Below are 15169 nucleotides of genomic sequence, written 5' to 3' on the forward strand. Positions count from 1 at the left end.
AAGAGGCCGCCGGGACAACGCAGTGGTCGCCTCGGAATTCTCGACACTAAAGGTACTAATAACTGAAAGTTCTGAGCTCGCAGGGATGTTAATTTACTCTTGAGCTCCCTCCACACGTCTCAGGCACTTGCCCAGTGTAGATGCTTAGTAAATGTTGGTAACCAAACCGTCGTGGAATTGTTTACTTACATGCGTCTTTCCTCCTTTCCCTTTTCTTCCTTCTTTTCGTTTGAGGAATAAACTATTGATTCCCTAGGTGTCAGAAATCGTGGTGCGCATAGGAGATATTCGTTTGAATTTGGCACAATCTCCGATTCCGGTGGCGGGGACAGATAAGTAAAGGAACATATAAAGCCGGAGCCACTTTGCTGTACAGCAGTAATTAACACAACATCGTAAATCAGCTAAACTTAAGTTAAAAAAAGAAAGGAGAGTGTTTCAATAACAAAGGTTACGTGTGCCAACAATCCACCAAGCAGGTAATAAAAGGGGAAGTTTAAATGCCAAATAAATAAAATAAAATAAGATGAAATAAAATAAAATAAAAAACAAAGCTGGAGCCAGACAGTGTGTTTTCCGATCCTGGCTCCCCCTACTTAGAAGTTTACAAGACCTGAAGCAAGCTGCTTAATCGCTCCGTACCTCAGTTTCCTCATCTGTTAAATGGGACTAATGGCTACTTACCTCATAAGATTGTTGTGAGGATTAAATGAATTAATGAATGTAGCCTACTTAGAACTGGGAATAGTGCGTGTTTGATATAAAAAGGTAATACCATGTGATAAATGCAGGGTGGAGGGCAACTACTGAGCTGTAGACCAAGAGCTTCTACCCAGCATAAGGTGGAAGGTGGGTTCCCACCAGACTAGAAGTTTCTTGAGGTCAGAGGCATTCTTTAATCTGTGATCTCCAGCATCTAGCACAGTTCCTGACAAATAGAAAGTGCCCCATAAGTGTTTGCTAAACGAATGACTTGAAATAAAGGATAATCTAGGAGAAGTCTTTAAAAGATTGGATTATGTTGCAGAATGGAGAATTTCCCAGAGTGGTTAAGTGACACCTTTACCAACCACAGTCCCCTGAGAAGGCAAGCTCTGGAGACCAGAAATGGCTGTTTGTTTTTTTTTTTTTTAAAAAGACATAACCCAGCATTTGAGGTCTGTTTAACATTCTGCTAAATGTTCTGTACACATTTTCTTATGTAAATCTTATATCAAAACTGAAAGATAGGTATTTTTCTGCCCAATTTACAGATCAGGAAAATAAATATTAGCAAGATTTACAAAAATTACCCGAGGTCCTGGCTTGGCAGTGGCTGAGACGGGATTTGAGCTCAGAGCTGATTGATTTCGTATGTGGATCCTTGGGAAGATTCTTGAAGGGTGACTAGATCTTCTAGAGCCAGAGGTGGGGTTGGGGGAGTGAAGGTGGGTGAGTCCGGGGGCAGGGGTGGTGTTGGCGGGCGCTGCAGGCTGAAGAGCATGAGCACAGCTAGAGAGAGTCAGGCCCGTGACCCTGCCCTCCAGACACTTACAGTACCTGTGACTTGCCTTTACCCTGAGACTTAGTCATTTGCGCAGTTTTTGAGCCTGTGCCTGGCAGGAGTATGTGCTGAGGAGAGAACTAAGTCTGAGGGGTCCTTACCTTGTGCTCCAGTGGCCCCCATGTAACCAGAACACGTAAGTACTAACTTAGAATGTGTATAACATGCTATGGAAGTGCAGAGAAGGAAGAAAAAAAATAACTGGACTTGGTGGAAATCACAGGTGCTTTTTCACACATCTTCCTGTGAGGTAGATGTTTCTAGAATACTTTACAGAGGAGGATACAGAGGCTCAGAGAAGCTAAGTGACTTGCTCAAGGCCACCTCCTCAGGGGGCTCAAATGCAGGACTTCAGCCACCACATCCTTAGCTTTGTCCATCAAGTCCTACTGCGGTGCACAGACACAGTTCCCAGCACAGAGGTTCTAGTATTTCCATTTCCAGTCCTGTTTTTGTGTGTTTTTCTTGGGGCAAAATGGTGCTAGGGCAAAATAGGGTGTGGGCTTTGAGACTTTAAAATTAGGGCTGAGATATAGGCCGAGGGCCCAGGTGCGCTGGAGGAATGCTGAGAGGCCTTATTTGTCAAGGGCTATTTTACTTTCCTTCTACGGTAAAATTTCTTCCCCAGAAATCTGTGAGGAAATGGCCACATCCAATAGCAAGGAACTGAATTTTCATTTATTTTAATTTAACTTGAATTTTAATAGCCAGGTGACTAGTGGCTACCATATTGGATAGCACGAGTGAAGATACAAAAATGTGGTATCACCTAGTCTGGTGAGATTCTCCGTGTGGTCTGCGGACCTCGGCATTGCCATCACCAGCGAGCTTGTTAGGAATGCAGACTTTCTGGGTCTACCCCAAACCCTGCAGAATCAGAAACTCCGAGGACGTGGGTGTACCCTGCCAGCACTGGTCTAGCCCAACCCCTTCTTTTCCAGGTGAGGAGACTGATCCTCACCCCTCTCCAAGGGATGATAAACCAGCTAAGTTGAAGCCAAGTTAACCTTTCTAATGCAGTGTTTTGGGATTGAGGTCTGGAGCAAATCCAACGGCCGCCACTCTAACCTATTTGCTGGGTGTTACAGCTTTCTGCATACACCTCGCACGCCGGCATAGGCGTTCTCAGCTCTTCAACGACAGGAGAGGTCAAATGGGAGGCCAGGAGAATGGTTAGGAGGCTGTCAGTCACCGAAAGCACAGCTGATGATGGCCAGAACTGGGCAGTGCCAGTGAAAGTGGAGAGCAAAGGGCAGATTCAAGAGCTAGAAGGTAGATGTAGAAGGAACAGAGCTTGGGGGCTGATGAAGTTTAAGGGAAGACTCGGACCCGAGGTGGCGCTTTGGGTGCTTGAAGTCCAGGCACAGGTGAGATTTGACAAGGGCAGGATGTAAGGGCAAGACGGGGCAGGGCCAGAGGGCAGAGCAAGAGGGCAGCCGGTGTGAAGGGGTTGGCAGATGCTGTCACATTGTTTACAATAAGCAGTTTTGCTTTTGTTTTTAAACTAAGCAACAACAAAGGTAATTAAGAGGGAGCAGCTAGGGAAATAGAATGTGAATCTAGGCTATGGGTGCCTTAGAGGTTAAAAGAAGGGATGTTTTCTGTCTTTCTTCCCTTCCTTCCTCCCTCCCTCCCTTCCTTCCTTCCTCCTTCCTCCCTCCCTCCATTTCTTCTCGTTTCTCTTTTATTCTTTCTTTCCTACTTTGTTTCCTTCCTCTCCACCCCCCCGCCTTTTACTTTTTTAAGATAGCAGAGACCTAAGTTTTTCAACGTTGAAGAGAAGGAGCTAGTAGAAAGGGAAAGCTTGGAGATGCAACAGAGACAGGGGATAACCCTGAGAACGCTGCCAGGGATTCGACACAGAGCTCCAGGCGAGGAGGGAATTGGAAACAAGAGGAGGGCTCCACCTCCGCGGTGACAGGAGGAAAGTGTAAGGACAGAGGCAGACAGCCTTGTAAGGTGTTTTTAGCAGGAAGCTGAAGGAGTTCGTGCTCTGTTGAAGCCAAGGTCATGTGCTGAGAGTCAGGGGAGATGGCAGAAGTGGAGATTTGGTAGACATACCAGGCACTCAGTAAATATGACCCAGCGATTCCACTCCTGGGTCTATATCTGAAAAAAATGACAACACTAATTCAAAAAGGTACAAGCACCCCAACGTTCAGAGCAGTTTTATTTACAATTGCTAAGGTATGGAAGCAACCTAAGTGCCCATCAACAGATGAATAGATAAAGAAGATGCCGTGGATATGTACATGTGTATATATACGCACACACACATGCACAATGGAATACTACTCAGCCATAAAACTAATGAAATGTTGCCCTTTGCAGCAACATAGATGGACCTCGAGATGATCATACTAAGTGAAGTAAGTCAGAAAGAGAAAGACAAATACTGTATGGTGTCAGTTGTATGTGGAATCTAAAAAACACAGCAAACTTAGTGACTATAACAAACAAGAAGCAGACTCAGATACGGAGAACAAACTAGTGGCTACCAGTGGGGAGAGGGGAGGGGCAGTATAGGGGTAGAGGAGTAGAAAAAGGGTGATTTGGGGACTATAGGAAATCACGCGTGTGAAACTTTTGAAAATTGTAAAGCACTATAGAATTTAAACAGTCCTCATTAATAATAATAATAAAAAGATGGTTTCTAGCAGAGCTGCAATGCAAATTCCGGTCTTTTACTTTCTAGGTCAGTACCCTTTTTAGGAAGGCGATGAGGTGCGAGGACAAACACTTGGCGGGACAGGAGTGTCGTAGAGACGGAAGGATGCAGAAAGAGGAGAGGTGGCATGGAGGAAGGAACAGACAAACCTGGTCTGGAGCGAGTCCTGCATCCACCCTTATTAGCCTCACTGGCAAGCGTCTTAACCCTTAGGATCCTCAGTTTCTCTGTTTGTAAACTGAGGGTAAACATACCTGCAATTCTGCTGTATTAGAGACAATGGACGTCAAGTCCCTGGCGCATTGAATCCATCTTCAGGGGTAACACAAACTTCCTAGCTTCACAGGGGCTGTTTCTAACCAAGTCTCAGAGCTCCCTACCCCAGTGACTAAAAATGGTTCTTAAAATGACATCAAATGGAACAAAGAGCCGGGCGGCTGACTCTTTGTTCTGAGGTTTTGTTCAGAACTTGACAAGCTTTCCAGAGAGCTCCCAAGAAGATGCTCGCCCACGAAAGTTGTCATTGGTCCAGATGCACGGATTCAGTCTCTTCACTTAGCAACAGTATTTGCCTCCTGCTTCAGAAAAGGAAACAAAAAAGTAAGCCTGCAGTTAAATACACCCACAAGGGCAAATCCCCATGAAAGCCTGTCAAAAAAGAGCTGTGGGAAAGATGAGCTATTGCTGTACGCCTGGGTGAACGCCAATGAGGAAGCCACAAAGGGGAGGGAGGGTGTGCACGGGGCCTTGTCCGTTCCAGCCCCCCAAGGGTTTCAGCCTTTCCCTCCTCCTGATTCCCACTGCTCCACGGCTGCCCTCATCGTCATTGTTCCTGGACTATTTTAACTGCTTCCTAATTCATTCGCCTGTCCTGCCATTTACAAGGCACTCTATACTATCACTGTCAAATTAAACAACTGCCTTTTGGGGGGTGGCTGTTGACCTTTCATTGCAGGAGAAATCTTTCTAAAGCGTGGGTCTGATCTCATCACTCCTCTGCTTAAAAGCTGTCAGTGTACTTTGTCTGTATTATGCTCGAGGTTAGTAGTTTCCCCTGGGCACTGGTCACTTGCCTGCCTGGCTGTCTCCCGCATCACACTTCTGGAGGGAGGGCAGGGGCTGGGTCCTGGGCACTCAGGGGCCCCTACCACCTTACCAGAGCTATTGGATGCATCACTTTCTCTCAGTCACATTAATCTTCATTCAATTCCTCGAATGCTTTCCCTCACTGCTGAGTCTTCTCACATCTTGTTTTCTTTGCTAGCACGTTAACCCTTTGACGCCTCCCCTAGCAAATGCCTCATCCTTATTTTGCACATTCCCCCCCACCAGAAAGCCTTCTCTGAACCCCTAGATGAGGCTAGCGCCCCAGCCTCCTTCCCACGTGTTGTCTGATGAGCCCCACAGCCTGGACTGATGCCCCCAGTAACCTTTCACCATCCATAGACACATTACATTATAAATAAATAGCATTTGAAAAAAAATAAACTCTTCACTATGTTGACTTCAAAATGTAAATTCTAAAGCAAAACATGACAACCCGAATTATAGAGGTAATAGTTTGTCTTAAATCTTTGAAGCACACCTTACGCTGGATTTTGTTTTAATTCAGCATTATCAGATTATTGATAAGTTTAGCAACTTTTATTTTTCCTCCGACTGAATTTTATGGTGAACGATACTCATGTTCTTAGTATTTCTTAAATATTGTAGGTTTACGTTAGTTTCATTTTGGGAAAAGAAAATCCATTTTATTAATTGTGTTATTAATTGTGCTATTATAAAATCCATTTGTATTAATTGTGTGGAAAGAAGACTTACAATCAGCAAACTTGAAACCTTTTGTTTTCTTTGTTAGGTAGTTACACATCATTTTTATAATGAAAAAGATAAATTATCATACCCTCCCTTAAAAGAAAAGAAAGTTGCCAAATATTGGAGGATAACCACGTTGGTTTCAGACTTCTGATACCAACAGCACAAAAATATCATTAGACCTCTGAGAAATTTTAGACAATGAAAATTAAGCAAGAAAACCGTTAGTTTTTTGAAGAGGCTCATTTATATGGCTCAAAATTCAAAAGGTACCAGAGTAGACAGTGAAAAATGTCCCTCCCACGCCTGTCTCTCAGCAGTGAAGTCTAAAGTCCTCTCTTTGAAGCTCACATTGCACTGGTTTTGTATGGATTCTTGCAGAGATATTTTATGCACAAATAGTACTCTATGTTATTTCCCCAAGCCTTGTTTGCACACTAATAATCATACCATTTCTCGATTTTTTTTTAACCTAGCAAAATATCTTGCAGATTGTTGCCTAGCAGCGCAATAAAAGTTTTTCTCACTCTTTTTTATGTCTACACAGTATTGCATTGTGTGTGTGTACCATAAATCACCCATAACCTCTCCAAGTCTGGACACTTGGGTTATTTCCAATAGTTTGCAACCATAAACAACACCAAACATAGAACAATCTCATTCAGCCTACCTTTCACCCAGGTATGTGTATATCTAAAAAATAAGTGGCTAGCAGTGAATTACGAGGCCAGAGGTGACTTTAATATTGTCAAATTATCCTTTAAAGAAGTTGAATCAATTTACCTCCCCTTTAGCAAGGTGGGAAAAATATGATAAATCAATTTTTCACTTGACCTTTAAAGTTGAACTGCTACATTTTTTTCCACTTGAATTCTATACAAGCACAATTTAGTTTGTTTGCTAATGTGTTACTGATTGTTAAATGTGTCCTACTTAAATGTTCACCTCCCACGCACCACCCCCAGGAAGTACATCAGTTGCACCAAATTTGTTTTGCCCCTCTCACTCTTTCCTTTGTTTATCTAATATTTGATACCAGACAATACGACGCTTGCAGCCGGGTTACAAGCCGACTGACCGTTTGCTGAAGTGTAGCATCTTGACTCTCCACCAGGTGGCGCAGTTTCACCTTAGGGAGCGCATTGAGTAGGGCCGCTGAATTTGGGGTGGTCGGTATTCCTGGTGATATGGAGGTGGAGTGAAGTAGAGTGGAATGCAATTGGAGTTGAGTTTAAGGTTTCAAACGAGGATGTGGCACATCTAGGCCTCAGATGTATTAGTGATCCAGGTGAAGTTTAGTATCTCTGGTCTGAACCACCTGTAGAAACAAGTCCTACAGTTAGGGGTTGATCCGTGTTCCCCATCCCTGCCTCCTTCCACATTCAGACACTGAAGCTCCAACCCCCAGCACCTCAGAATGTGACCTTATTTGGGGAGAGGGTCTTTACAGAGGCAATCAAACTAAAATGAGGTCGCTGAGGTGGGCCCTAATCCAATATGACTGGTGTCTTTATATGAGAGGAAATTTTGGACACTGACACACAGAGAGGGAAGAGGATGTGAAGAGACAGGGAGAAGACAGGCATGCAGGTCGAAGAGAAAGGCCTGGGACAGACAGATCCTTCCCTCGCAGCCTTCAGAAGGAACCGACCCCCTGACACCTTGATCTGGGGCTTCCAGGCTCCAAACTATGGATGACACATTTCTGTTGTTTAAGCCCACCAGCCTGTGGTGCTTTGTTATGGCAGCCTGAGCAAAGAAATATACCTACCCACTCACATTCTGGGAGAATTTAAGGAAGCTGGGTTTAAGCATTTACTAGGCTAGAGAAACATTTCCTCCACAGAAAGTGATAGCTAATAACAGAAACTGGGTTATAGTTTAGAGATATTTATTATAAGCGAATAAACTTGAAAGCCATTCCGAAACTGTCTTCACATAGAAACAAGCGGTACGCTGCTAACAAATGACTCTACACTGCTTGACACGCACAAATGGGAGCTTTTAAAGGCTTCAGCCCATTCCACTCTACCGCATTTTAATTGGGCGCTGTGATGGATGTGAAAAGAGGAAGCTGTTTTGCTCAGGCACAAAGGAAGGAGATGGCGTATCTACTGGTATGTGTGACGAAATAAACAAATATAAAAATGAAAGTGTGTGAGAGGATGAGCTTGTGTCTGGGTGCAGTCATGTGAAAATGTGTGTATGTTAGAAAGAAAAAGGTATGAGAAGAGTTGGATTTGCAAGAAACAGAAATATGGGTGTAAGCAGAATGTATGTACCAAGGGGAGAAATATTTGTGTGACAAGGTGTGTGTGTGAGTGTGTGTGAGAGAGAGAGAGAGAGCGCGAGAGAGAGACATTCGGTGTTTCTCTGTCAGTGGAGAGAAACATGTGTGAGAAGGAAACGTGTATGTATGTGAAGAAGAGTCACATGTATGTTTGAAGTGTGTGTGCATTTAAGGAGGCAGATATGTGTGGAAAGAATACGTGTGCGCAGCACATGCCTAGACGTGTAAGGGGGGACATATGTGTGTGTGAGCGTGTGAGAAGTACATGCGTGTGATTCTTTAGGATAATGCTGGTCAAAGAAGCAAATGTGCCCAGAAGCCGTGTCTAATTGCCTTCCTGACCCCATGGCCTCTGCGAGCCCTGCTTACTGAATGAACCTAGAGATTGACAGCTCCTTTGTAGGTCTGAGGTTGGCCACCACAGTTTTTTAGTTCAGTCCCATGTTTGTCAACAACATTTTAAACTAGCTTGATTCCCCTCATTTAAGAAAATACCTTGAAATTACTTTTTTCAAGTTTTGGTTCAAGTTCAGTAAAGACATAAAATGAGTGGGTCAGGTTCAGTTCAAGAAGAAAAAAGCTAATCACTTGTATTTGCATGCTGGTATTTAAATCAATGAACTGGAAGCAGAGAGATGATTCATCAAGCAGGAAAATAATACACAACTTTTTCACTGAATTTCATTTCTTGTCTTATTAATTCTTAATTGATAGGAGTCTGTGCATTTCTAAAATTTATTATAGATTAAAAAATGGGATTAAATGGTTTTCCCAAAGTCACTGTATCAATTAGCTAAGGCATGGGACAGCTTCCTAAGAATTTTTCCCTAGCAGGAACCACATATTCACTTTGATTCTCCTGCTGAATCAAATTATATTTTTGTCTTTATTAAAAGTGACTTCCTTTTTAATGTTGGGTTTCAAGGAAAGGAATTAATGTTTGGAATAGCTTTCATATAACGGGGGTTACGCAGGCTAACGATGGCCCATGGGCCAAATCTGTTCAGCTATCTAGTTTTTGGTTTTTTTGTTTTGGAGGGGGGCTATCCTTTTTTATGGCCCATGAGGTAAGAATGGTTTTCATATTTTTAAAAATATTTATACTTTAATATAAATGGTTATACATTTATCCTTTAAATGGTTATATATAAGTACTTTTATAATGGAATAGTGTGGTTTTGCCTCTTGGCTGGCAAAGCCTAAAATACTTCTTTTAAACCTTTAAGAAAAAGTTTGCTGACCCTGTTCTGTAGGATTTTATTTGCTTGATAAAGTGCAAGCTGTCAAAATGTAAGGGAAAAAAAAAGTAAGTACAGTGATTATTGGTTTAGCAATTGCAGCTAACTAATCTAAACCATAGAACCAACGTATTGGTAAATGTGAATTCAACACAGCTATTCTGTACATGTGTTTACTGGAGTGGTTGAAAAACTGTGTATTCCCTAGAAACACAAATACAGTCAAGAATGTTCACTGCAGTCTTGTTTCTAATCATGAAAAACAGATCAACTCAAAGGTCCATCAACAGAAGAATGTCTGTACAAGTGCTATTCATACAATGGAATACTATTTAGCAGTTAAAATGAATAACCTAGGGCTATATGTATGAGGAGATGGCTCTTACAAACATCATATTGAGCAAAACAACATAAAACGACTGGGTTACAGAACAAAACACAGAATATGATAACACACAGAAAGTGGTAATATTGGAAAACATGCTATAGTTCAACTCAGGCATATGTAGTAACATGAACACATGCATATGTAGTAATAGTATGAAAACATTGAGGGGATGTTTTAGGAAAGTACTGGGGGTTGGGGAAGAATTGGGATCAGGGAGGGCTTTCCAGGGGCTTTAACTGTATCGTGATATTTATTTCCTACATGAATATCCGAACTAAGTATGGCAAGAGGTTAGGATTGGCTGGTTCTTGGGCACACAGAGAGGGGCTCGTGAAGTTACTGTCTCTTGTGTGCGTTCGAAATATTTCATTATAAGAAAAGGAAAATGATGGTACCGCCAATCAGAATACAGGAAATCTACGGAGATTGATTCAGGCAACGTTTTTACCCAGGACCTGTTGTGTGCTGGCACTTGCTGGGGGCCAGACCCTCATTTCCTCATTTAACCGCCCAGCTCACTGAACTGTGACTGTCTCCCCCATCCTCAAGGACACTGTCAGACTGTCCCAAGGCCACAGTGCGAGTCAGGGGGGTGAGTGGCGGTGAGGGTGCCGGGCTGGTCGCCCGGTTCCAGCTCTGCGCCTCGCAGGTTCCTGAAATCACATGGGCTCCTCTCTTGCTTCAAAAAGGGAAAGAAATACTCCTGCCCTGTGCTCATTGCTTGCTCGGTCTACCGCTGCACCAGCCTCCTGCGAGGTCTGCAAAAAGATTTATCGGAGATTCTTTGGTTCGTTCCGTTCCTCACGGATTCTTCCCGACACTAGGGCCAGGGAGAGTTGGCTGGGTCCCCCCCGCAGGTGCCCACCGTTCCAGAATCTTTCTCCTCTGTTGGCCTCAGACAGGCTCCCTGGTGGGCCACTGGCCGACCCCGGCTGCTGGGGACCCGGGTCCCCCTATCCCCCCTTGCTTGAGCCGGTCCGCTGGGGGCCGGAGAAGGGCGCCCTGCCGACGCGGCCCTCCACAGGGCTCAGCCCGTGCGTCCAGGGGTGGGCGTTCCGGGGCCCTTGGCGTGGAGCCTTTGGGAAGCCTGGGCTGCGCTCCTGCTGCCTCGCAGACCTGCCTTGTCCCCTCTGGGCGTCTGCGTCCCAAGCGACAAAATGACCTGTGTTCTCCGAGGGTTCTCCCAACGTCTGTCCAGACTCCCTTCCCCGCAGAGTCTCGGTTGGCTGGAGGGGCTCCCCGCGTGGCCCTGCGGGAAGGTGGGGAGGTGTGCCGGAGGGCGGGACGGGGAAGCTGGGGGAGGAATCCCTCGGGGAGATCAGAGGAGAGAGCGACGTTTCCCGAGAGCAGGCGGCGCCCCGAGCCCGGTGCCGCGCCCTTCGGGTGAGGAGGTCGGACTTGGGCGAGGGGACCGGGCACGCGGCGCGGAAACCCAGGCCGGCGGGCGGGCGGGCGCGGGGCTCGGCTCCGGCCCTCGAGCCTCCTCCCCTCGCCCGACGCCGCCCGGTCCGGCCCCGGCGCCGCCCTCGCCGCGACCCTTCCCCAGCGGGGTCCCGGGTCGGCCGAGCCCACCGCCGGCCCTTCTCGGCGGTCGGCCGGAAGACCCGGAGAAGCGGACGCCAGGGGGCGGCCGGGGTCAGGGGTCAGCGCCGGGCGCGGGCCGCGCTCCGCGCTCCGCAGCTCCGGGCTTTGCCGCGCGCCCCCCGGCCGGCCGAGCCCGGGAGCTGGGGGAGTGAGCGCGCGGGCGGCTGGGCCGGCCCTCCGACGGCGGCGGGCGCACCGGAGCGGGGCCGCGGCGGCGCGAGGACAAAGGGCCGAGGTAGGAGCGGCCGCCGGGCGCGCCGGGGGAACGTCTCGCAGCGCAGCGCGCGGGGAAGCGCGGCCCGGGGAGCGCGCGGGCGGACGTGGGTACCTTTTTGGTCGGGACCCGCCGGGAGGCTACGGAAGTGTCGGGGTTCAGCCTCGAGGGCGCGTGGGGGTGTGGGTGCCGCTGCCTCGTGTGCGTGCGCGCGTGGGAGTGTGTGTGTGTGTGAGTGTGAAAGAGAGAAAAAGAGGGGCCGGCAGAGTTGGACTTAGATGGACTTAGAGCGCGCGCTGAGCGCTTGGCACATGGTGAGCGCTCCGTAGGTGAGAGCTAATAAAAATGACAATGATGGTAATAATCACTGTTTTGAGGGTGTGCACGCGTGCGTGCATGCGTGTCCATGTCTGTGTGTTTAGAGAAGCTGGAGCCGGCGGTGGCGGCCCCAACTCCCCAGCACTTGGAACACGGGAGAGAATGGGGCTTCTTTCCAGAACCGCCCTGGGACTGTCTCTGAGGGGCTCCGACCCTTGGGAAGGCTGGTTCGGGGGAGGAGGAGGCTTAGTAGCTGGATCCCAGTTTTGGGTCTTGGGAACAAAGGCTGCTTCCCTGAAGTCCAAGAAGGTGCGTGCGTGTGTGTGTGTGTGTGTGTGTGTGTGTGTGTGTGTGTGTGTGGCCGCCAGGGCGCCAGGCGGGGTGGAGGCGATGATGGCCATTCATGGAGAAGGCTGTTGGGCCATTTTGCTGTCAAGCCTCTTTTGATCCCTGGTCATGAAGACCAGCAAAAAAAAAGAGGAACTACTTAATTTGTATACTGAAGCTTTTCTTTAAGAAGCTTTTATTATAGAGGTAAGTGTTACTCAGGACTTGGAAGATTTTTTTAGTATCTCTTTTAAACAATATGTGCATTTTAACTTGATAAAAACTTTTATTCCTAGCGAGAGCATTTTAATTTCTCCGATTAACACTGCGTGTTAGACCTGGGGAGAGGTGGAGGTCTGGGACGGTTCTGAGCTTCATCTTACCTAAAGTGTTGTTTTAATGTCACCTGGTTTGCAGCACTTTGTAGGAAAACATTACTGGAAGTTTTAAAGGCCAATTAGACTCCTACCCCTGTCTTAGAATGTCTTAAATCTCTGGGCAGATTTGAAGAATTCCTTATATGCAGTCCATTGCTTCGAGAGTACTGGTTTTCGGTTTGCTCAGGAAAGTTTGTTTCTAGGAAACAAAAATCAGATTAAAAATGTGAAACAATTAAATGAAACACAGGTGAGGAGATTTTTCTACAAGTCTTTTCATACTGAAATCTGGTTCATTTAAAGTTTGCATTGTGATCTGTGACATTTTTCATCCCCACAGCAGTGGATGAGGTGGTCTGCTGTTCATTCTGGAGCAATTTTTTTTTTTAATTTAAGTATAGTTGATGTACAATATTATATAAGTTACAGGTGTACAATGTGGTGATTCATAATTTTTAAAGGTTATACTCCATTTATAGTCATTATAAAATATTGGGTATATTCCCTGAGTTGTACAATATATCCTTGTAGCTTATTTTATACCTAATAGTTTGTACCTCTTAATGCCCTAACCCTATTGTGCCCCTCCCCCCACAACTCTCCCCACTGGTAACCACTAGTTTGTTCTCTATATCTGTGAGTCTGCTTCTTGTTTGTTATATTCACTAGTTTGTTGTATTTTTTTAGAGTCCACATATAAGTGATATCATACAGTATGTATCTTTCTCTGTCTGACTTATTTCACTTAGCATAACACCCTCCAAGTCCATCCATGTTACTGCAAATGGCAAAATTTCATTCTTTTTCATGGGTGAGTAGTACTCCGTTTTGTGTGTGTGTGTGTGTGTGTGTGTGTGTGTGTGTGTGTGTGTGTACCACATCTTCTTTATCTATTCATCTGTTGATGGACACTTAGGTTGCTTCCATGTCTTGGCTATTGTAAGTAATGCTGCTATGAACATTGGGTGCATGTATCTTTTAGAATTAGTGTTTTTGGAACAAGTATTCTTCTTTTTTTTTTTTTTTTGCATTACGCGGGCCTGTCACTGTTGTGGCCTCTCCCGTTGCGGAGCACAGGCTCCGGATGCGCAGGCTCAGCGGCCATGGCTCACGGGCCCAGCCGCTCTGTGGCATGTGGGAATCTTCCTGGACCGGGGCACGAACCCGTGTCCCCTGCAGCGGCAGGCGGACTCTCAACCACTGCGCCACCAGGGAAGCCCTGGAACAAGTATTCTTTAAAGAATAAGAAGTAAGTTCAGGTTGGAGTTGAAATTCCATCCTAGCCTTTCTTGTTATTGATTAACAAATGGCTTATTTGTGGTTTAAGATGTTTTTAATCAATGAAAATAGCCACTTGCACCAATACATGTAATCTTTTAGTGGGTGGGTAATTTGAAGCTACACTTTAATATCTGTATTTTTGTCTTGTCATTTTGAATAGGAGAGTTTATAATGTAGAGCCTGTCTAAAGGTTTCTATGCTTAGTATAAAGTTGGTTCATTTAGTAAGCAAGTGACTGAACTCCTATGGCATTACAGATGTTCATTCTACTACTACCGTTTTATTTGACATCAGAAAACCCCATTTTAAGAAAATCGTGTCTAGTTTGTGGATTCAACATTTGAATTATTTAGTGATTCCAGAGTGCTCAGAGGCAATCTCAAAGTAGAGCTAATAAAAGGTTCATTCGTTCAGAATGAAAAGAAGATAGACTGTAACTTAAAGAGAGAGGCAGACCCCCTGCACCCCATACCATGCCCAAGCACGGCGCTCATAGATGAGCGGGACCAGGACATTTAAACAAAGGCTGTGATATGGACCCTTCATGCATTAAGTGGGTAAAGGGAGCTTGCTTTTAATAATCCACATTTCCCTGTCCAGCATGCTTCAGTGGTTCTGTTCTGTTTCCCCTAGGAAGCCTCTAGGGCTTTTGTGGGAGTAACTGACCGTTGGGGCTGGCCGAGGGCAGCTCATGGAGCCCTGATCCGGCCATTCCAGAGGGTCCGTAGACCTCTAATCCCTTCAAAAGATTCCAGTTAATCTCTGCAGTTTGTACACTGCTTAATGGGCACGCTTGTCTTTTTGGTTCAGTTTCTGAATATACAGATAAATTATAGTAGTTTAAAGCTAAATGCCCTTAAAAATAAAAACAACAGAATGAGGAAGACTGTTGTAGAAGTTATATCTGTGACATAAAATTTAAAAACCTGCAGAAGAGTTAAAAAAAAAAAAAAGAAGGAAAACTGGAAATCTATGATCCAGATATAATTACTGTTAATACTTTGGCATGTTCTTTCTGGTCTTAAAATTAAGTTCTATATGCTTCTAAACATTGGCCAAAATTATATATATATAAAATATTTGTCATTTTATATCTTTTAAATATAAAAGTTGTATTATGAATATA

The 15169-nt window shown here is 45.3% G+C and overlaps 1 protein-coding gene and 1 long non-coding RNA gene across 2 annotated transcripts; one reads left to right on the plus strand and one right to left on the minus strand.

Annotated features, from left to right (window-relative positions):
* LOC112063599 (uncharacterized) lies at positions 1–5138 on the plus strand. Its single transcript, XR_003682464.1, has 2 exons — positions 1–52; positions 4239–5138. It is a non-coding gene; the product is annotated as an uncharacterized lncRNA (long non-coding RNA).
* A 5698-nt stretch (positions 5139–10836) lies between these two features.
* Positions 10837–14755, minus strand: LOC114487273 (translation initiation factor IF-2-like). Its single transcript, XM_028496580.1, has 3 exons — positions 14710–14755; positions 12855–12961; positions 10837–11880 (listed from the first exon to the last, which is right to left on the minus strand). The coding sequence occupies exons 1-3, from the start codon at positions 14753–14755 to the stop codon at positions 10837–10839; spliced, it is 1197 nt and encodes a 398-aa protein (XP_028352381.1).
* Positions 14756–15169: the final 414 nt, after the last annotated feature.

Source organism: Physeter macrocephalus, chromosome 12 (genome assembly GCF_002837175.3).
Source record: "Physeter macrocephalus isolate SW-GA chromosome 12, ASM283717v5, whole genome shotgun sequence".
Classification (NCBI taxonomy): domain Eukaryota; kingdom Metazoa; phylum Chordata; class Mammalia; order Artiodactyla; family Physeteridae; genus Physeter; species Physeter macrocephalus.